Source organism: Panthera leo, chromosome A2 (genome assembly GCF_018350215.1).
Source record: "Panthera leo isolate Ple1 chromosome A2, P.leo_Ple1_pat1.1, whole genome shotgun sequence".
NCBI classification, from domain to species: Eukaryota; Metazoa; Chordata; class Mammalia; order Carnivora; family Felidae; genus Panthera; species Panthera leo.
Genome location: NC_056680.1, coordinates 161890891 through 161911775, shown reverse-complemented (window position 1 = coordinate 161911775; position 20885 = coordinate 161890891). Strand labels below are relative to the sequence as shown.

At 52.2% G+C, this 20885-nt stretch overlaps 2 protein-coding genes across 4 annotated transcripts; both read left to right on the top strand.

Moving 5' to 3' along the window:
• Window positions 1–248: 248 nt before the first annotated feature.
• Window positions 249–15149, top strand: LOC122213014 (ATP-binding cassette sub-family F member 2). 3 transcript variants are annotated; one of them, XM_042927111.1, is made up of 15 exons: window positions 249–349; window positions 1011–1209; window positions 6338–6550; window positions 7045–7227; window positions 7319–7490; window positions 8641–8736; window positions 9567–9669; window positions 10858–10953; window positions 11125–11244; window positions 11328–11417; window positions 11782–11892; window positions 12547–12609; window positions 12810–12938; window positions 13616–13819; window positions 14527–15149. In XM_042927111.1, the coding sequence occupies exons 2-15, from the start codon at window positions 1053–1055 to the stop codon at window positions 14662–14664; spliced, it is 1875 nt and encodes a 624-aa protein (XP_042783045.1). In that variant the 5' UTR covers window positions 249–349; window positions 1011–1052; the 3' UTR covers window positions 14665–15149. The 3 variants fall into 3 exon arrangements, with proteins under 3 accessions (XP_042783045.1, XP_042783047.1, XP_042783046.1); XM_042927113.1 differs by lacking the exon at window positions 249–349 and adding an exon at window positions 414–515; XM_042927112.1 differs by lacking the exon at window positions 249–349 and adding an exon at window positions 541–778.
• Window positions 15150–17858: 2709 nt separating this feature from the next.
• LOC122213015 (histone H2B type 2-E1) lies at window positions 17859–20185 on the top strand. Its single transcript, XM_042927114.1, has 2 exons — window positions 17859–17990; window positions 19949–20185. Exons 1-2 carry the CDS (start codon window positions 17859–17861, stop codon window positions 20183–20185), a joined length of 369 nt encoding a protein of 122 aa, XP_042783048.1.
• Window positions 20186–20885: the final 700 nt, after the last annotated feature.

The following is a 20885-nucleotide window of genomic DNA, read 5'->3' as shown; positions in this document are numbered from 1 at the left end:
GGAAGGCCCAGCCCCTTGCCGGAGGAGCAGTGTGGGAGTTGCAGTTTCCAGGGCCCGAAGCGGGCAGGCTGGCTGCGGGTTCCCGGACACTAGTCCCGCTCCCCCTACCCCCGCCGGCCTCGCGCCGCCTGATGACATCACGCGGGCCGGGGAGGCCCCTGCCACAGGCGGTAGTTCTCGAGGAGGGGGCTCCCCCCCGGCCGCCGCGACTGGAGAACAACACTTCCCAGGATCCTGCGCGGCGGCGCGCCGACAGCCGCGCGATGCCGTGATTGGCTGGTGAGCCGGCCGCACGCGGAGGAGCCCAAGGAGCAGCTCTGTTGCGACAGAGGCCGAGCGGCGAGGCCCAGTGAGTTGGGGGAAGGGGCGCCGGGGGGAGGGTGCTGGCCGGTGAGGCGGGGGAGGGAAGCAGAGAAGGAGGAGGGACGGGGTCGAGATGGAGGAGGCTGCGAAGGAGAAGAAAGGGCCGAGGGAGAGACGCTGACGGGCGGGGGCCGGGGGAGGTTCAGGGGATGGTGAGTGCGGAGACCCTGAGGGGACTCACGAGGGGAAGCCGAGCGCGTCCCGGGAAGAAGCTGGGCCCGACGGCTAGGTGGTGTGGAGGGGGGAACGACGGAGAGGAGGCCTGAGGCGGACGGGAGGAGGAAGCCCGGCAAAGCGAGGCGGCCGGCTGGAGCGCGGAGCGCCAAGTTGTGGGGAAACCGGAGACGGGGATCTCTGCCGAGGGGGCAGAACCTGGTCCTTGACTGGAGGCCGTGAAAGGAGGAGCGTTTCCAGAGTGAGGCAGCCCGTGGGGATTGGTGGACGGAGCCCGAGGGAAGAGATGTTAAGATTAGAAGAGCGGCCGGGGACCAGAATTGGCTTGGGAGACCCTGGCAAAATGGGGAGCGGCGAGGCATGGGCGGAGCTGGGGCTCGGCGGCTCGATGGGAAAATTCCCGAGCGGGATGGGGCAGGGCCCAGGCATTCCGTCGCAAGTTGAGACTTTTGGGGGTGTTTGCCTCCCTGCAGGCTCCCTAAGAACAGTTTCGTACCCCCCTGTGGCTCATCACCATGCCCTCTGACCTGGCCAAGAAGAAGGCAGCCAAGAAGAAGGAAGCTGCCAAAGCGCGACAGCGGCCCAGGAAGGGCCACGAAGAGAACGGAGACGCGGTCACAGAACCACAGGTGGCCGAGGAGAAAAACGAGGCCAATGGCCGAGAGACCACAGGTGAACGGAGGGAGAGGTGGGCTCCTGGGATGGATGGATGGATGTATGGATCCCCAAGCCCGAGCCAGAGTCCTGACGCTGGCGGCCCTGGAGGATAAGTCTGGTGCCGCAGAACTTTTCACAGTGAACCGAACCAATTAGAGTTGCAGCTGGTGCCTTCTTGTTACTGATCAGGGAGACGGGACACGAGGTTCTCACGTAGCTAGTGGCAGACACATCTATGGGTGTTGTGCTGCCTTGCTGCTCCGGGCGCTGCCCTGGGAGCAGGGGGTCACTTCCTTGCCCTTTTCTCAGTTTCCTGCGTTTCTGCACATGGTGGTCAGTGCGCCAGGTTCCTTGCCACGTTATACCTCTGTCCTTCCAGGGGTAGTGACTGTACCAAGAGAGAAACTTAGGAACTGTTTTATGGAGTTTTCCTAGCAAAGAGATGCTCTCCTGTTGTTCGTATTCGGGGAAATATTCATTGAGCACCTCTCAAGTGCTAGGCACCGTGCTCCATGCCGACGCAGGACGAACCATCTGCTGACTTACGGTCCAGCTAAGGAAACATGGCAGTGTGATACAGAATTTTCCAGGCCCTTGACAGCCTGTTCCCAGCCTCCTTTTCTGTCCCCCTGAAGATTCCCTGAACAGACCCGCTCCATCCGGACTGTTACCGTCCCTTCACTAGTCACATTTTTGTCCCTTTTCACTAAAGTTCTAATACCACAATTTTTGTGCGAGTAGCTACATTTGACATTTTTCTTAGGGCCTAGCTCAGGATAGCAAAACCTTTCCCCCATCAAACCTGACCTTTAAAGTAGTACCACTCACTATACCCCTATGCTGTCTCAATGGTGTTACTTTTTATGTTGTCTCTTGTGTTTCTTTACATTGTTTACCTTTTGAGTGCAGGGACCATGCGTCTTGGGTGATAGGCCTAACCTTGCAGACTGAGATACTAAGTAAATGTTTGAAGAGGAGAGCGGAATTACTAATGCAAGTCATAACAGATAGGAATTCAGAAAGGGGGGAGTTAAAAGTGATTGAGAGAGAGCTGAGTGGTAGGAATTGTCTCCAAAATAAGAATTATGGGAGAAAGCTGGTTCAGTAAGGTCAGGCCATGGGGAAATTTTATTCCTGGCTGGAGTAGTGGAGGATTGCCAAGTTGAGAATAACAGGAGTGTGGATGAGCAGGCTGAGTTGTGACCTCTATTTTAGAAAGGCTCGGTCCTGTCTAGGCCCTCAGGAACCACGGTTAAGCAATGTCTGTCATTAGCTCTATAGGTGTGTCATCAGTTATTCTGGCTGAATTGGAAAGGTAGCAAAGTGACTCCCTCTTGAGACTATTGTCCACTGTTCCCATCACAAATATCTTGTTTACCTTTCTTTGCTCCTTGGAAAATGGGATTTTTCAGGGAACCCAGCTGTGGAATCCCCATCTCAGTAATAGATCTTTGGTTTTTTTCACCTTGCTTCCTCAGGGAGCTACTGTTCTGAAATGTGACCTTTGTTTTCTTTCCAGCCCTTTCAAAACTTTTTTCTGTCTTTCAATTTTTCAATTTTTTATTAGCATGAGTGGAGGAGAGGGGCAGACGAAGGGAGGAGAGAGTATCTTAAGTAGGTTCCGTGTTCAGCACAGAACCCAACGTAGGGCTCGATCCCACGACCCTGGGATCATGACCTGAGCCAAAATCAAGGGTCAGATGCTCAACCGACTGAGCCACCCAGGTGCCCCTCAAAACATTTCTTATTGCCAGGGACCTGTGTCATTTCTGCTTCCTCTCCCAAGACTGGGTCTTCTCTCCTGAGTTTGAGATTACGTAATGCTACAGGTTACCGTTCTCCAACCTTTACTGATTGCCATTGCCACACAGTCTTCCTTAGGTAGTAAGGTATGGAAAGATCGAGATGTGATTCAAAGAAAGTGACTTTTGACAGATTAACCTACTTTAGAATGTGAGACTCGTCAAGACAGGCACTGGAGTTCAGCTGGTCCTCTTGTTGGGGAATAAGTAGAAAGACACTTCTTGTGAAGTCTACAATATTCTCCGTGATGAAGTTTCTTTCAAAATCCCTTTTCCATTTATTCAGTGCTGTTCATTTGTCTTTAAGTGACAAGTGTTTTCTGGGATGCTGTAGGCTAGGAAAATGAGGTCTGTTTAAGTCTCCTTCTTCTGAAGCTTAGGAGATGACTTAGGTCACAGATGCTGTCAACTTGAAGAGATCGAGAGAAAATGGTATATTAGCTTTCCCTTAGTTTTGATCTTCCTCTTGCCTGAGCAGATGGAGATCTAGACTAGGGGTCGGCAAACTTTTTCTGTAAAGATCCAGATAGTAAATATTTGTAGCTTCGTGAGCTATATGGTTTTTGTTGCAGCTGTTCAGTTCTGCCATTGTAGTGAAAGCAGCCTTAGACACTGTGTAAATGATGAGTGTGGCAGTGTTTCAATAGAACTTTATAAAAACATGCTGTTGGCCAAATCTGGCCGGCCTTTTTTTTTAACCTCCATCCCAACCCCAAGCTAAGAATGGTTTTCTACATTTTTAAAGTGGTTACATTTCACAGATCTTGATTTGGCCACTTGGCTCATAAACCCTAAAATATTTAGCATCTGGCCCTTCACAAAAAAGTTTACCAACTCCTGGATCTAGATCATAAACTTCTTCCTACTCTGTCTTCTCAGCATCTGGAATAGGGATTGGCAAGAATCGGAGTTGTGGGAAGTCTGGTAACTCAACCGTGTAGAAAAGAGACTGAAAATTCCTTCATGCGAGTCAAAACAAAAACTTTGATCTCCATTCAAAAAGTACTCATCAAGCACTTATTTCTAACACTGTACCCAGAGCTGCGGGCAGAGTGCCCGCCAGCTGTCTAGTGGGGCAGCCCCTGCCCAAGTGTTGGCTCCTTGAAGGCAGAGCAGGTTTAGCACCAGCTCATAATCACCCCACGGGATGGGGTATTCAGAGAATGACCTGTGACTAACCACCACACACCCTCTCCCGTGGAGTTGCTCTCCCCCAGGAGACAGCTGTCTTCACCCCTCTACCCTGTCTTTATTTTTCCTGTGGACAAGCACACACTCTTCTCATTCCAAGGATTCTGTGAAGTCACTCAGGGAACATAGGTAAGGGTAACAAAGACTAAAAAATCAGCAGATTCACTGAGGAGGGCACCTGTTGGGATGAGCACTAGGTGTTGTATGGAAACCAATTTGATAATACATTCACACGAAAAAATGAATAAACATTAAAATTTTTAAAAATCAGCAAATTCTCATAGTAGTGGAAACTCATGTGTAGTTTCTGAGTGCTTCCTTAAAACGTACATAAATTGCCTTACTCTTTTCGAAGAAGCTTACCGGGACTCCTTCCACCCCCATTTCTGTCCCACTTTCAGTAATGCTTTATGGGCACTTTTCTTTATGGAAAGGTGGTATAGTGACATAGTTAAGGTCACCTGGTTCAAGTTCTGGCTCTGTCGCTAACTAGCCTTTTCGACCTTGGCTGTGTTACTTGGCTTTTTCACTTATAAAAGCGGGATTGTCGGTGTATATCTCCTACGTGTTGTAAGGATTAAGATAGATGGAGAACAATGGTGTAGCACAGAGTAAACTCAACATTTTTAGCCATTAATAGTGATAGTTCTTCCCAGGCTTAAGATGTAGTGATGCCTGAAAAACCACCAAGGCACAACAGCTCATGGTCAGTTTGCATCTCTTAAACCCTCCAGAATTGGGAGCGTCTGTTTTTCCCAGCCGTGGCTCTGCCTGTGTTGATCCCTTTGTGCATTTTCTCACACTGGTCCCTTCTGTGCTGCTCAGAAGTATGTCTGGAGGCACCTGGGTGGCTCAGGTGGTTAAACATCTGACTCTTGATTTCAGCTTATGTCATGATCTCATGGTTCATGAATTCGAGCCCTACATTTGGCTCTGAACTTGGGCTCTGCACTGACAGCGTGGATCCTGCTTGGGATTCTCTCTTCCTCTCTGCCCCTCCCTGCTTGCACACACATGTGCATTGTCTCTCTCTCTCTCTCTCTCTCTCTCTCTCTCTCTTTCTCTCTCTCAAATAAGTAAAAAACTTTGAGAAGTATATCTGGAGTATGGAATTCCAGTAGGTCATGGAATAAGAGAATGGTACTTCTGTAGTGTCTGCTTTTAGGTTTTAGGACTAATTCTTTAACACATTGAGAGTTCTAGCCATTCCCCTCATGCATTTATGTCATTTAAGAACAAGAGAAGTGGGCCCCTAAGTGGCTCAGTTGGTTGAGCAACTGACTTCGTCTCAGGTCGTGATCCCGCATTTGTGAGTTCAAGCCCCGCCTCAGGCTCTCTGTTGTCAGTGTGGAGCCCACTTCAGATCCTCTGTCTCCCTCTCTCTGCCCTCCCGTACTCGTGCTCTCTCTCTCTCTCTCAAAAATAAACATTTAAAAAAAAAACAACAAGAGAGGTTAGAATTAAAAGAGCAAGTTGTGATTCTATAGAGCCTTTTGCTTATTATGGGTTATTTACCTGTGTATGTATATTTCCATTTCTTAAAAAAGCTGGTATTTTGTTTTGTTATTGCCCTGCCTTGACACAATGTTTTTCTCTTTTGTGCTGTGATTTAGTTGGTCGTGTTTATGGGAAGAAAATGCCAAAATGACATGATCTTAGGAAACCTGAAAAGGTGCCAGAAAATGTTTTCTAATATTTTCTATTTTTTTTTGTATGTTCTCTTTAGGCCTGGCTTACACATTTCAGCAATAGGTAGCTAAACAGAAATAGTCTGTTTTGCCGCTGGTCTTAGAAAAGTTAAAAAAAAAAAAAAAAGAACAAGTTGTGAAGTAAAAAGTAGTCCGTGAAAGAGGGGTGTTAGGGCAGATCTGTACACTCTTGAAAGCTTGTGAAACATGTGAATCACCTCCACTCGATCTTGAACCAGGTCCTACAGGGCATGCCTTTTTCAGCATTTCGGGCTTGATATGACAACATTTGGTAATCTGAGTAAGGGGCAAAAGCTACAAATGCCCGAACAGGGACTTGAACCCTGGACCCTGAGTTTAAAAGTCTGATTCTCTACTGACCGAACTGTCTGAATGCTGTAGGACGTGACTTAGTGCGAGAGCAGGGTCTGTCTTATTCCCAAACTTCTTTTCTGTCTCCAGAAGTGGATTTGCTGACCAAGGAGCTAGAGGACTTTGAGATGAAGAAAGCTGCTGCTCGCGCTGTCACCGGTGTCCTTGCCTCTCACCCCAACAGTACTGATGCCCACATTATCAACCTCTCCCTCACCTTTCACGGTCAAGAGCTGCTCAGTGACACCAAACTGGAATTAAACTCAGGCCGTCGTTATGGCCTCATTGGCTTAAATGGAATTGGTGAGGCCCTTGGAAGGCGAGGTGGGAGGTGTCTCTCCTTGGCTCGTCTGTCACTCAGCAAGTATTTACTTAGCACCAGCTATATGCAAAGCAAGGAGTTTACAGTATGGGTGGGAGACCACATATGTCCGGGGAAAAGGAACTAGCAGTACAGAGCAGTGTGTGGTAAGTAACACGTGAGCAGTTACAGGCAGCAGGTGCTGGAGAAGTGGGCGGGAGGGGCAGGAGTGGTGGTGTGCGAGGCCGCTGTAGGCGAACTGACTTCACGCAGGAGGGGTGGGACAAGAATTGCAGGAAGGTCGGAAAGGTAGCCCGGGGCGGTGGGGGTGACTGGTAGTAGGATTTGAACAAATGGAAGGAAGGAAGGGAGGAAGGAAGGTGCTCCACAAAACGGCGAGGTCGTGGTTTGGCTGGAGCGGAGGAGCTGATGCAGGGGAATGACAGGCAGAACCGCGCCGAGTGTCCTCTGCCCGCTCTCTGCTTGCCCTCCTCAGGAAAGTCCATGCTGCTCTCTGCTATTGGGAAACGGGAAGTGCCCATCCCCGAGCACATTGACATCTACCATCTGACTCGGGAAATGCCCCCTAGTGACAAGACGCCCTTGCAGTGTGTCATGGAAGTCGACACGGAGCGGGCCATGCTGGAGAGGGAGGCTGAGCGGCTGGCTCACGAGGATGGTAGGGCTCCCGACTTGGGACGGGGGGTCGGGGGGTGGGCTTCCTCCCAGGAAAGGCCCGGGGAGCCTCACGAGCCACGTGCCGCCCACAGCGGAGTGTGAGAAGCTCATGGAGCTCTACGAGCGACTGGAGGAGCTGGATGCCGACAAGGCGGAGATGAGGGCTTCGCGGATCCTGCACGGACTGGGTTTCACGCCTGCCATGCAGCGCAAGAAGCTGAAAGACTTCAGTGGGGGCTGGAGAATGAGGGTTGCCCTCGCCAGGTGAGTTCCTTTCTCCTTCTCTACCCTCTGTAGTTCCCCATTTCCTTCAGGGTCGGATGCTCACTCCAGTGGAACTGTGTAGAACAGAGGTCAGGGGTCAGTAAGTGCCAGACGAGACACGACATCAGCAGTGTGAAGGAGGGGTGGTATGCGTGGGCTAAGGCGCGAGCCTCCTGGCTGAAGTCACCATTGTTGGATCTCCGGCACAGTGTTTGGGAATCCTGGGATCAGCCTTGGGTAAAATGGTAGACTGGGTCCATTTCTTCTTTCTTCCTGACTCCCATCCTATCCTTTTTTGTATTTCAGTCCTTCTAATTGTTGCTGTATAAAGAGAAAATATTAGACAGCTGTTAAGCGATCTTTCCTTACCCCCTGTGAGCTGGACCCAAAGTGAGTTTGTGTAGACCATCATTCCCTCAGCAGTCCCCCCAGAAAGTCCCCAGCTAAGTAGGTGGTTCCCTCACTCCCCTGTTCTCTGCCAAGTGAATTGGTGACACTTGCTGCTTTAGCAAAGCTGCCTGCGTGTGCTTTGGAGCCGAGAGCAGTGGTTCCACGTGCAAGGATTAGCCACCTCCGTTCATCTAGGGAGCTGCAGAGGTACAGATTTCCTAGCCTCTTCGTCATATCTCTGTGGTTGGAATACTGGAATTGGGTGCCCAGAAATTTTATTTCTAAAAAGCTCTGCAGTGCGGTGACTGCAGATGTGGGAACCAGTGCTGTCCCCTTGCGTCTCCTGTCGTGAGATTCCATCTAAGAAAAGAACATTTTTTGCCCTCCTTGCTAAAGGCTGGCAACCCCATCGCTTTAACTTGGATGCTATTTTGCTTTAGCAGTTTATCTCCTCTATCCTTTTGTCTTCCTGACGGTCACCAACTTCAGCGTGAAAGACCTGCAGACTCGTAAGGACTTTTACAACCTTATCTTCAAACTGCACCATCCCTCTGCTTCTCAGCCCTGTTTTCTGCCCTTTCATCTCAGCTCTTCAACTCTCGTTTCTCTCCTCATTCTCCCCTTTCCTCTCAGGCGTAGAACCTAGAATTGGTTTCAGGACTCAAGCCAGGCCTGACCAGGGTTGCAGGTAGCAGGCAAGTCCCCTCCTGTGTAGCGCCCATTAGACTGAAGGGGCTCTGTCTCCTCTCCTGTCCTTCAGAGCCCTCTTCATTCGGCCCTTCATGCTGCTGCTGGACGAGCCCACCAACCACCTGGACCTCGATGCTTGTGTGTGGTTGGAAGAAGAATTAAAGACGTAAGGGGGTAGGGATGGGGTTGGGAACGGGCAGGTCCTGAAGGGGGAGTTGGGCAGTCTAAAGGGAGTGGGTGCCCGGAAACCGCAGTGATGCTAAAGCAATGAGAAAATGAACTGACGCGAGGTCGGGTGAAGGCCAGATTGAAAAAGTAGTAAGCACCTTTCGGGGAGACCATTTGGTTTGATTCTTTTTTTTAGCCTGAAATGTGTGAAGTTTCTTGACTTTCTGGTTCTTCCATTTAAAATACAACACCTTTATTAAAGACTGTATTTTTCTCTTAACCGTATTTATATGCGCCATATAAAGAAAGGATTCCCACTTAAGACCATGGTGCAGTAGCAAAGGAAACCTAGCTGATGTGGCAATGGTCCTTGTATGGCTGCGGCACTGAATAACCCGGAATACTGTACCGACTCTGAGGGAAGGCTTTTAGCGGTCCCTGCAGTGACTGGTACCTTCTTTCAAAAAGAGGAGCACAGTGATTTTTGTCGCGCCTGTTCCAGTTCTTCCCACCCACGGTGTTACATACATTTATGGATATGTTTGTGTACATATGCTTGTTTGTACCATCGTTGTTAAGCTGCCATCTCCATTCTGCTGAAAATTAGAACGGAAGATGGAGAAAACTCAGACTGAAAGGGGTCAAGGTGTCGTTCCAGGTAGATGATGCACTGGTGGCCTAGGTGGTTGCTGAGAGCCGGGAATTGGCCGCTAAATCTAACGGGTGCTCAGGATGGGAAAGGATGAAGGTTTTCTGGGCCTCTCAGCTCCCCGGCTGTGGACCGTCACAGTTTGGAGCACCTCCCTGACTGGTTCTCTGGCTTTGCAGTTTTAAGCGCATCCTGGTCCTCGTCTCCCATTCCCAGGACTTTCTGAATGGTGTCTGCACCAACATCATTCACATGCACAACAAGAAACTGAAGTATTACACGGTGAGTAGGCCCCAGCGTCTGCACAGCAACCTCAGCGCTTACCAGTTCCTTGAAGGTCTCCTTTAAAAAAAACAAAACAGACTTAGCAGCCCTTTTCTACCTATTGCTATAAAAAGATGTGGACAAGGAGTCCTGCCGCTTGTTCTATTTTAGTCTCAAAGTAGTTGCTCTCAGGTTGTAGGCCATTGATTGGCACCCTGTGTACGTGACGTGTGTGCCTTATGGTAAAGAGGTTGACTTTGCATGGTGCCCAGGCAGGCCCTGCCGATGCCCGCCTTCTTGAATGACTGCTTAACTCTGCTTTGTGACAGCCCATTTACCTCTCTTTCCGTGAAGACTGGGAGTCCGGATCTCAACAGCCCACTTGTCTGCCTTGCCTTTTCATTATCCGTATTTAAAAAAAAGAAAAAATAGGAGTCCTTTTCATTCGTAGTTATACTCACTGTGGGAGTATTAATAATTTCTCATATAGTCTTCCAGAGATTTTACGTGTACTTGCACGGATTTGTAGAAAATTTTGTGTATACACATCACAGCTGTAATGTTAATAATCACTCTCTTCTGTAGGTTGCTTTTACATTTTAATATATCTTGCGCTGCTTTTCATATGAATAGTTATAGATCCACCTCATGCTTTTCAGTAATTGCATAATATTTCATTGTGTAGCTATCCACTCCTTTATTCGTCAGACCCTTTCTGATGAATATTTAGGTTGAGTCCTGTTCTTTGCAGATAGAAACCATGGCAGTCCAATTGTGCAGCATTTGCTAGGGCCTAAATCTGATTGGTCTGCTGTCTTCCTTCCTGGGCGCAGTTTCTGTAGCCTGCATGGGGCTTGAGCCTCTAAGGGTGGGGAGTAGTAGGAGGTCCTCTTGGAAGGCTGTGAGCCTCATGATGTCCGTATGACGCTTGTGGTCAGGGCTACTGCTGGTGCTGTGGGTGTCTTTACGGCTAACCTGAGGATTTGATCTGGAGCCCTGCTCCGGCTAAGCTAAGAGTGAGAGGCACACAAATGGAAAGACTTCAGGTTCTAGGTTAGGGTTTACTTTGCCAACGTCCTTCCTCTTTCCCTACTGCACAGTCTTCTAGCCAGGGCCAAGTCCGATGCCATCTCGCATCCCCCTAAACCCTGAGAACCCGGGACCGAGGCTAAAATTGCCTGCCTTACCTGGCATATCTCTCTTCAGGGTAATTATGATCAGTATGTGAAGACACGGCTGGAGTTGGAAGAGAACCAGATGAAGAGGTTTCACTGGGAGCAAGATCAGATCGCACACATGAAGGTAGGGCAGTTGTAGATGAGCTCACGTTCTCGTGGAGCGTTGGGGGACGGTACGTGGGGAGTTCGGGGTGCCGGGTGTCAGGAAGACGTTGTCGTCGGCATCTACCCCGCATTTAAGGAGGGTTGCTTGATACCTGCCCCTGCTCCGAGCCTCCTTTCTGGTCTCTTTCAGAACTACATCGCTAGGTTTGGTCATGGCAGCGCCAAGCTGGCCCGGCAAGCCCAGAGCAAGGAGAAAACGCTACAGAAAATGATGGCATCAGGACTGACAGAAAGGGTCGTGAGTGACAAGGTGGGGTCCGAGCGAGTGGAGTGTGCCCGAGGTGAGGCGGAGGAGACATGATCTAACCGGAAAATGCCCTCTCCTTCTCCTAGACCCTGTCATTTTATTTCCCACCGTGTGGCAAGATTCCTCCACCTGTCATCATGGTGCAGAACGTGAGCTTCAAGTATACAAAAGACGGGGTGAGTCCTCCCGGGTGGTTGGGAGGCTGGGACACATTTTACAAGATAAGCGTCAGCAGGTTGGGAGAGTCTCCGGTTCTTTGCTCAACACACCTGCTAACCCGTGTGGTGCATGGGATTTTTCAGGCATAGCAGCTTAGGTGCCTCATCCAGGGACTTGAGTGGCCCCTCTTCAAGTACTTGGAAAACTGCTCAGCTGAGATGGCGGGTGGAGGCAGTGGGTTGCGGTCTGCTCTGGGAGCTTCCTCCCTCCTCCATACTCCTGCCTACTCCGGTGGCGATGGGGGACATGACAGGGCTAATCTGCCAGCCAGATTGATTGATTGGTCACCTAACCTCATATTCCTCTCTCTCATCCACTCAGCCCTGCATCTACAACAATCTAGAATTTGGAATCGATCTCGATACACGAGTGGCTCTGGTGGGGCCCAATGGGGCAGGGAAATCAACTCTTCTGAAGCTGCTAACCGGAGAGGTATGGTGCCAGGCTGGGGCATGGGACTTCCAAGAGTAGGTGCTTACTGTGTCTGAGGAGGGAAGGTGTGAGGGGCTTCTCCGAGGCCCTCAAGGCGCCTGAGTGCCCTGGTGGTGAGTGAGTCAGCTTCCGGGGTGGGGGATGTTGTATTGGTGGTGCTGAGATTTGGAGCGGTTTTCTCAAAGAGAGGGAAGGAGGGGAGTGTGTTTGTGTGTGTGTGTGTGTGTGTGTGTGAGAGAGAGAGAGAGAGAGAGAATACATGCATGTGCCTCAACATTTTTCTGTTTTCAGCTAGAGCATCTCGAGGGAATCTGCATTGAGAGCTGTGTTTTTGGTTTAGAAAACCCATGTTGTACATATATACGAGTCCTTTGTTTTACTGGTGGTACCTTCTGTAGTAGACCTTTAACTACTAAGTAGACCGTGTTGTATGTATCTTTGCCTCTCTTGAGAACATCTGTTTGAGTATATCTTCCTAAATATTTTTAGAGTGGCCAGAATAGCAGTCTATGAGGTAGTGATGTAGATTCTATTTGGAAGTTCTGAGCTTGTTCAGTGAACATATGTTTATTTCCCTACTCTGTCTGTGTCTGCTTCTCACGAGTTTCTCTTTCTGTGTGCTTATCTTTCCACCTAATACTCTCTTCTTTCTAGCTACTACCCACAGACGGGATGATCCGAAAACACTCTCATGTCAAGATAGGGCGTTACCATCAGGTACAGGCCTTGGGGTCCGGGGAGATGCCCAGGGTGTGGAAATGGGGGTGCATGTGACCAAGTCAGCTTTTGCCTGCTTCTCCTGGAATCTTGAACAGGTGCCTGGGTGGAGGTGGAGAGTTACTCAGCAGTTAACCCGGCGAGGTTCCTTTTGAAGTGGGACACCAGTCACATCTGAGTGGATTCCTTTTTTCCTGTAGCATTTACAAGAGCAGCTGGACTTAGACCTCTCACCTTTGGAGTACATGATGAAGTGCTACCCAGAGATCAAGGAGAAGGAAGAAATGAGGAAGATCATCGGACGATATGGTCTCACTGGGAAGCAGCAGGTCAGCAGAGGGGGATGTGGGGGAACAGCGCCAGATAACTGGGAGATTGTGGCTACACGGCCAGGGTGCACTGCCCTGGCGACCCAAGTTCGGGAGCTGTCCCAAAAGTCTCTTTCTTTTTTTTTTTAAAGTAGGCTCCATGCCCAATGTGGAGCTTGAACTCACAACCCTGAGATTGAGATTCAAGTGTTCTACTGAAAAGTCTCTTCCTTTGATTCTAGCGTCTGAAAGAACCCGCTAGCTTTCCTTTGGCCTAGGTGTACGTATTGGAGTATTCAGGTCTCATTATGAGGAAGGGGCAGGATAGCATCCCAGTCTCTGACCTGCCTTCGCCCCAGACTAGCAAGATAAACCAGAATGCTTGAGGGGGAGGGAAATTGAAACCTAGAAAACGAGTTCCTGGACTCAGATCTCGATTGAGGGTCCACCACATTGTTCCACTTAGTTACGATTTAAGTGCCAAGGGAGAGCGAGAGGTGTGGCCTGAGTAGCAAGCGCTTCCGGCTTCCGCATTTATCCCTTACAGGCCTTGAGAGACTGGTACCATCTCACTGTGATCTTGGGTCTTCCTTTTTGTAGAATTGTGGCAGTATTAATGGAGAAGCAGCGGGGGAAAGTGAGTCATGCTGTGTGGTGGGAGTAACACCAGGTTGTGTAAATGTCGCGGTTCCACGCAGGTGAGCCCAATCCGGAACCTGTCTGATGGGCAGAAGTGCCGAGTGTGTCTGGCCTGGCTGGCCTGGCAGAACCCCCACATGCTCTTCCTGGATGAGCCCACTAATCACCTGGACATTGAGACCATCGACGCCCTGGCCGATGCCATCAACGAGTTTGAGGGTGGTATGATGCTGGTCAGCCATGATTTCAGACTCATTCAGCAGGTGAGGCCCCTGGCTGGAGTGGAAATCAGAGAGGAGGACGGCCAGGAGAAGGTTGGGTAGGACACAGTCATGGCATGTGGAGGGCACTTAATATGTGTTTATTGGATTTGGGAAAAGGGCTCAGGGTGTAGACAGGGTGATGAGGACCAGATTTTATGGCTCTTTGAAAAACTGAGAAAGCCTTAATGGAAAACTTTCATTTTTTCAGTAGCTATTTGGAGACATCAGCCTACTTGGCATTTGGCGATGTTAGCCAGAATTGGCGAGGGAGTTGGGTAGAGGATAGGGTGCTTTTACTACTGTCTCAAGATTCTTCAGCATGGAAGTAGTATTATACTAAGGAGGATTTGGACTAGAGGGCTACCACCAGTCATTGGTGGAAAGGCCGCTGGTCATTTCTCTGAAGCTTTGGGAAAGATGGGATAGAGAACAGGAAGCTGCGGGCGAGGCCTCTAAACAGTTCTAGGTCCTGCCGGGGAGCTGGAAATCAGGAGACAGAGCAGGTTGTGGCTTGGAAGGCTCCAGACCTGCTGGTTACGGTACCCCTGGGTTAGGCATCCCAGAGAACAGAGAGACAGTGGAACTGTGAGCCGCATACGGGACTGGGCGGTGGAGGTTTCTTCCTGGAATGCCTCTGACAGTGGTCTTCTGGGCAGGGATGGGGAGAGTGCTGGCCAGGAGGATTGAGCCTCAGATTTCCTTCCTAGGTTGCACAGGAAATCTGGGTCTGTGAGAAGCAGACAATCACCAAGTGGCCTGGAGACATCCTGGCCTACAAGGAGCACCTCAAGTCCAAGCTGGTGGGCGAGGAGCCCCAGCTCACCAGGAGGACCCACAATGTGTGAGCCCCTGCCCGGGCTGGGCTGGGCCTCTGGGGCCACACTCCTGCATTGCTGCAATACCGCTCCCCAGCCCCTCCCCTGTCCCCACCTGCCTTAGCTGCACTCTGTGATCTTATCTACAGCTGGACAGTACCTGTCCGTTTCCTGTCCTTGCAGTTACTTTTGTCCATGTCTGGACTCGGCTGGCTGTTCTGCCAGCTCCTTGCTGGTTACTGACCTGATGGTGATGCAGCCAGAGGCACCTGAGGGTTAGCCCAAGGGCCCACATCCTGGGTTGGCCTGTGAAAGAGCTTAGGGTCCTCGTTTTCTGGGTTCTGGTGATGTTGGAGGAATACCCCCCAGCCCACCGCCCCCATTCCTTTCCGCTTCTGGTTTGGAGCTGTGGACCAGGGCTTTAGTCCTGGTCGGTTTTTAAATAATTATTTAACAGTGTAACTTTTAGACCTGCGTGACATCTACCAAGTGTCCAATAAAGAAAGAAGAAGCCATGGTCCCTACCTTCCTTTTCTGGTCTCTGGGCCCTTCGCTTCCCTCTTCCCCTCAGCGCCAATACTCACATCCCCTCAGCAGGAGCTTGGGTGGAAATTGGCGGAATGGACGCAAGCAGGGCTGGAGTAACTCTCTCCTTCCTTTGATTGAAATTCTGCCTTTTCTTAGGCCATTGCCTCACGACACACACATCAGAACCACCTGGAAGACTCATTTGGTATCACAGGTCACCGGGTCTTGCCTCAGGGTTTCTGATTCAGTAGGTCCGGGGTGAGACCAGGAAGTAAAACATTTCCAACATGCTTCCAGGAGCTGTTGATGCTGCTTGTCTGGGGGCCGAACTTTGAGAACCACTCTCCTGGAATGTGTTTTTCAGGGTGGTCGGAGGCTCCCCTGCTGCAGCCTCTACCACAGCACTTGGGGCAGCGGGGGTGGGGGTGGGGGTGCTTGTTAAACTGCAGATCCCCGGGCGCTGCCCTACTGATGCCATCTGGTGGGTGAGAGAGATGAAACGGGAGTCTGCATCTCACACGGGTTCGTGAGCCACCGTTCCTGGGTGGGATGAGGAAGTTTTGTTATTTTGCCTATTCTCAGCCTTAATTTTTGTTAGCATGGTCTAATTTACTTCCAACCCAGAGCTCTGCGTGGTCTGTCTGAACTTGACAAGCATCCGCAGCCCTTGTTCACCAGGGACACCAGTGCCCCTTATTACTGGTGTGGCTTCATCACCTCTGAGGCCTCAGCGGCCGGCCCTGTGGGGAAACATACACAGCCGTGACTTTTCAGTGCTCATTACAGTACATCTGAGACGGTCCACCCAAAACAAAGTCCCAGGTGGTGTCCAAACCCCCAAGGAGCTCACGATCTAATGGGAAGCCAACGATGACTAGCGAACGAGACCGGGCATAAATCAGAGGCTCAACTGTGACTTGTTGGGAAACACAGAAGGGTTCGGAAGGGAGGGAAGTTCTTGTGAGTCCGGAAAGGCAGGATTGGTACTCGAACTTGAAAGGTGAATAGGACCTCAGGTGGCCCTGAAGTCCAAGAGCGTCCCCGGGGAAAAGGGACAGTAAGGGTGAACGTGACGTGAGAAGCTGCAGCTGAGCCCTGGACGGCCGAGGCCGGGGTGAGGCTAGGACTCCTCCTCTGCCCTCCAGCCCTGAGCCTGGCTTTGTGGCTTCGTGCCTCTCGTGGGACCCGGAGCAAAATAGCCTAAGTCTGTCTGCCCTGAGTGTCCAGAGACTTGGGTAGCGGGGAGGATGGCCTCAAGAATGAGCTGCTGGAATGAGGGGAACGGAGGTGAGAGCTTCCGCTTCTTCGGCCAAGGGAGCGCCCGGGTGTGTTGGCAGGAACTCCCCTTGAAATCCCTCGGTCTCCACCGTAGCCTTGAGGTGCTGAGGCTTCAGAAGTGGAGGAATCGAAATAGGCTACAGGTTGTCTCTCCCCCGCCCTCCCCCCCAAAAAAAGCAAGCCAAAGTTTCAAAAACTTGGAGGATGCTTAAAAAGCCCACTGTATACGATCTCTCTACCAAGGCCTAAAAGTAGTGCTTTGTTGCGGATTATGAATTGCCCTCCGGTCCTCTTAAACCTTAGCGTGCAAGAGGCAGCCGGATGTTGGGAGGTAGGTGAACAGGTGAGGTTGGGGAGGTGGGCGCCGCTCAGGCTTGCCCTCTCGCCCGCTGACAGGTGATGCTCGTCTTTGCTGCTCTGCCCCACCTCCTCTTGATTGGGAAAACCCTCTTTCCCTCCCGGCCTGTGGTTCCCATGTCGCACCAGGTTTCTGTAATCACAAGTTCTCTTAAGGACCTGAAACACTGTTCACACATAGGGGCAAAGCGAGAACTCCTCCGTTTAACAGCCGCCTTTTTCTTCCCTGTGCAGCAAACCTCCACAGGGAGCCCACTTCACCTGCTTTATGGAGAGCAGACAGCGTTTCTCGGCTCTGGCTCCTCCAGTCCACCCCACCCGCTCCCTGCCGCGCCCTCCCAGCCTGTGGTTCCCTGCTGCCCACATCTGGTCCGGGCTCGGGTTCTGCTCCATTTCTGCCTGCCTTCCAAGCCTCACTGTACTCAGCACGCATTGATTCCACCCTGCTTTGTCTTTCTGGGGACCAGTTCTCCCCACTTAAACTGTGCCCACCCTACAAGACCAGCTTCAAATCCCCACTCCTTCCGTGCAGCCCTTCGGCTCCTACGGCCCTCACTCGTTTTTCTTTTCTGAGCTCTGTCCCTACACCCCCTCTTTAGCCCTTCCCTTCTCTGTTTCATGCGAGTCACTCTGGCCTCTTTGGCTGTGTTGCAGGGCTCTGGGGGCAGCGGGGTGGTGGGGTGCCCTGTGTTCCTCCTGCCACTCCCCTGCATTTCGAGTCAGCCGAGCACAGTGGTTGCAGAGTGATCTCATGGCGTGGTCTGGTGGTGTGTGAACTCTTAACAAGTGTGTAATACACTGGGAGATGATCAGGTGGGGGAGGAGACGGTGGGGGGTGGGAGGGCTTCTTATTCAGAGACAGGAAATCACTTGGGGGAGAGCCGGGAGCTATCAGTCTCCTTCAAGATTAACCCAGAGCATGTTCTGGATCGGGATGGGCCAAGCTCCTCCCCGCCCACCCCCTCCACCCCAGGTGCTGGCCCCCAGCCCCACCTGGTGGGCAGCTGACCCCATAAAAGTCCCCCAAGGAGCAGGAGGCGGCTGTTAGGAAGGGCAGGAGGATGAGCGCAGAGCATGGACAGCAGCAGCCGTCGGGGGGCCGGAGGGGCCGTAGTTCTGGCGACAAGAAGTCCAAAAAGCGCAGCCGGCGCAAGGAGACCTACTCGATGTACATCTACAAGGTGCTAAAGCAGGTGAGAGTGGGGAGCTCGCACGCGCGCGTGTGTGTGTGCCGAGTACGACCGGACAGAGTCGTACTCCGTTTCCCCCCGGCACTGAGGGGAGGGGCCTCAGGCACACCGTGCCCCTTGTGAAGTGGCCGCACTCGATCTCAGAGGTCCCCACAGCCTCCCAGTATCTGTCGTGCACCTGTGATGTGCCAGAGACACTTAAAGCACGCCGCCACAATCCGGAAGCTTACGGGGCTCTGGACGGACCAAACGCTTCTGCGGAGCGTCAGGAGGGACGTAAGTAAAAGGCAAGACCGTACGAAAGTGTGGAGCTGAAGGACGATCACGTGCCGGGCGCATCATGGTACAAACCAGAGGCGCTAGTCGGTGGTGGCCGGGAGCAGGGAGCGGTGCGTGCGAGCTGAGGTCTCGGGCAAGGCCTTCCAGCCCCACAGCACTCGGTCACCGAGGGGCTGAGGGACCGGCCTACTGTACAGATGAGGAACTAAGGTCCGTAAAGGCGCAAAGCACTGACTGAGCCCCATGACCTGACAGCAGCAGCAGTCAGGCCCCCCGGCCCTGAGCAGGCCCCTCGCGTACTTCCCGCCGGTCGCGCCTCTTAACCCCCAGGTGCTCCGAATGCTGTCTGTTCATGCGGCCTACCAGAGCACCCAGGAGAAGCACCCACTCCTGGCATTTGCACACTGACGGGTATTTGGGGGGCATCAGTGGGCACCCAACAACAGTGTGTCTAGGACACGAGGCACCCTGGTCTCGAAGCCTCTGGCCCACTCAGCGGGGCCAGGAGCAGGCAGCACAGCGGTCTTGCCTGCCCTGAGCCTCCCCGACCCGCCCGAGTCTCACTGCTTTGTCCGAGCAGGTCCTAGAATCTAGATCCCGTTAGCAGTTTCGGTGACCTGACGCCCCGGGGTCTCTGGGAATGCTTTTGTGGGGCCGGGTGGGGGGGGGGGGGACCAACACTGGCGTGGGCTGGCCAAAGGGGCGGCAGCGGAGGACAGACTCTGGCACCCTGAAGGAAGTGGGGCTGGGAGCGTCCGGGAGCCCTGCGGCTCAGCCGACCTTGGGGCTCAGAAACAAGTGTTGGCCCTGGATTGCACGCGCGAAGGAGAGCTGCCGAGTGAGTTACCCTCGCTCCTGTGAAACTTAACTGTTACGCCCCTCAGCCCCAAGGGGAAAACGATGTGATGACGACACAAGGGGCTTAGGCTCCGATCCCGTGCTGTCCGTGGCAACCAGTGGCGGCGGCGAGAGCCTGCGTTCCGCTTCCGTGTCCACCATCGGCTTGATGGACGTCGCCGCTCGTCTCGTCTCTCCCACCTCCCAGGGAAACACTTGCTGTCTGCCTGGTCACACGTCAGGGTTGTTATCGGGCCCCTACCGCCGGTTTGACTGGAGATCATCTAGCTCAAAAGCTGGTGTGACAGAGGAGGAAACTGAGGCCCAGAGGAGAGTGCCTTAATCTGAGGTCCTCCGGTGATTCACCGTCCGGCCGCAGAACCCTGGTGTCCTAACTCCTAGTCTGGTGCTGAGGCTGCGTCACATGAGTGCGTCCTCTGGAATGTAATGTGACAGTCCGCCAAGTGAGGCGCGTAAACCCTTGGGCCCGGCGGCGGTCTGTCTCACCCCTGGGAACGTCACCTCGAGGAGTAACACTATGCGAATGCATTAAATGAGAAAAGCAAAATGCTGTGTAACTGATCCCATTTGTCAAAGACTGATGCTCCCATGTGCTCATACGAGGACCTTAATCGCATTACGTCCTACCGGTGGGAAAAACTTTTCACTCGGATGTGGTAGTAAAAAACCAAATCCCTACCTCCCGGGCTTGGCCTCTGGCAAGAGGCTGGTGAGGCAGCCTCGCGGTCCTGCCTCCAGCTTCCTGCAGTCCCGAACTCGGGGCTGGGGCTGGCGGGGTCGGGCGGAGCCTCCTCGCTAACAGAACGGTCTTGCTGCTTCCCCAGGTGCACCCTGACATTGGCATCTCTTCCAAGGCCATGAGCATCATGAATTCGTTTGTGAACGATGTGTTTGAACGGCTGGCTGGCGAGGCTGCCCGGCTGGCCCAGTACTCGGGCCGAACCACACTGACCTCCCGGGAAGTCCAGACGGCCGTGCGCCTGCTGCTGCCCGGGGAGCTGGCCAAGCACGCCGTGTCCGAGGGCACCAAGGCGGTCACCAAGTACACCAGCTCCAAGTGACCCAGGACCTAACGTTAATAAAGGGTGAACTGCTCCCGCACACTGTGGTCATTTGAAAAGGGGAGGTGTGGGGCGCCCGGGTGGCTCGGTCGGTGAAGCGTCCGACTTCGGCTCAGGTCCTGATCTCACGGTCCGTGAGTTCGAGCCCCGCGTCGGGCTCTGGGCTGACGGCTCAGAGCCCGGAGCCTGCTTCCGATTCTGTGTCTCCCTCTCTCTCTGCCCCTCCCCTGTTCATGCTCTGTCTCTCTCTGTCTCAAAAATAAATAAACGTTAAAAAAAAATTAAAAAAATTTTTTGAAAAGGGGAGGTGTGATGTGGGGCAAGGGCATTGTCACTTCTCACGGCTAAAAACTGGAACAAGCCTACTTTTCAAATCCTGGATATAAAACGGAAGGCATCTCCATAACCTGCCGGGACCTATAGGATGTTTTTATTTTCCCCTCGTGTTTTCAGAACAAATTGGTAGGAGTATCTGGGGCTCCTCTTTTCTTCCCAAATTTTACGTCGAAAAATCTCAAACATGCCGAAGGATTGCGAGAAAGTACAACGGCCCCTTGTATGTCCTTCGCTGAGATTCACCAACGAACGTTCGGCCACGCTTGCTTTTTCTCGTTTGGCCTCTGCTCTACCTTGTGGGCATGCGACCCACCAATCCTCTCCCAAGCTGTGTGGAGGGCCTGGGGCTCGAGGGGTTGCATTT

Excerpts from the sequence above, each read along its gene's own strand:
- LOC122213015 (XM_042927114.1), top strand. The coding sequence starts at position 17,859 with ATGAGCGCAGAGCATGGACAGCAGCAGCCGTCGGGGGGCCGGAGGGGC. Across the intron at positions 17,991-19,948 it reads TCTACAAGGTGCTAAAGCAG|GTGCACCCTGACATTGGCAT; the intron begins GTGAGAGTGGGG and ends CTGCTTCCCCAG.
- LOC122213014 (XM_042927111.1), top strand. The coding sequence starts at position 1,053 with ATGCCCTCTGACCTGGCCAAGAAGAAGGCAGCCAAGAAGAAGGAAGCT. Across the intron at positions 9,670-10,857 it reads AGAAACTGAAGTATTACACG|GGTAATTATGATCAGTATGT; the intron begins GTGAGTAGGCCC and ends ATCTCTCTTCAG. Across the intron at positions 12,610-12,809 it reads AGATAGGGCGTTACCATCAG|CATTTACAAGAGCAGCTGGA; the intron begins GTACAGGCCTTG and ends TTTTTCCTGTAG.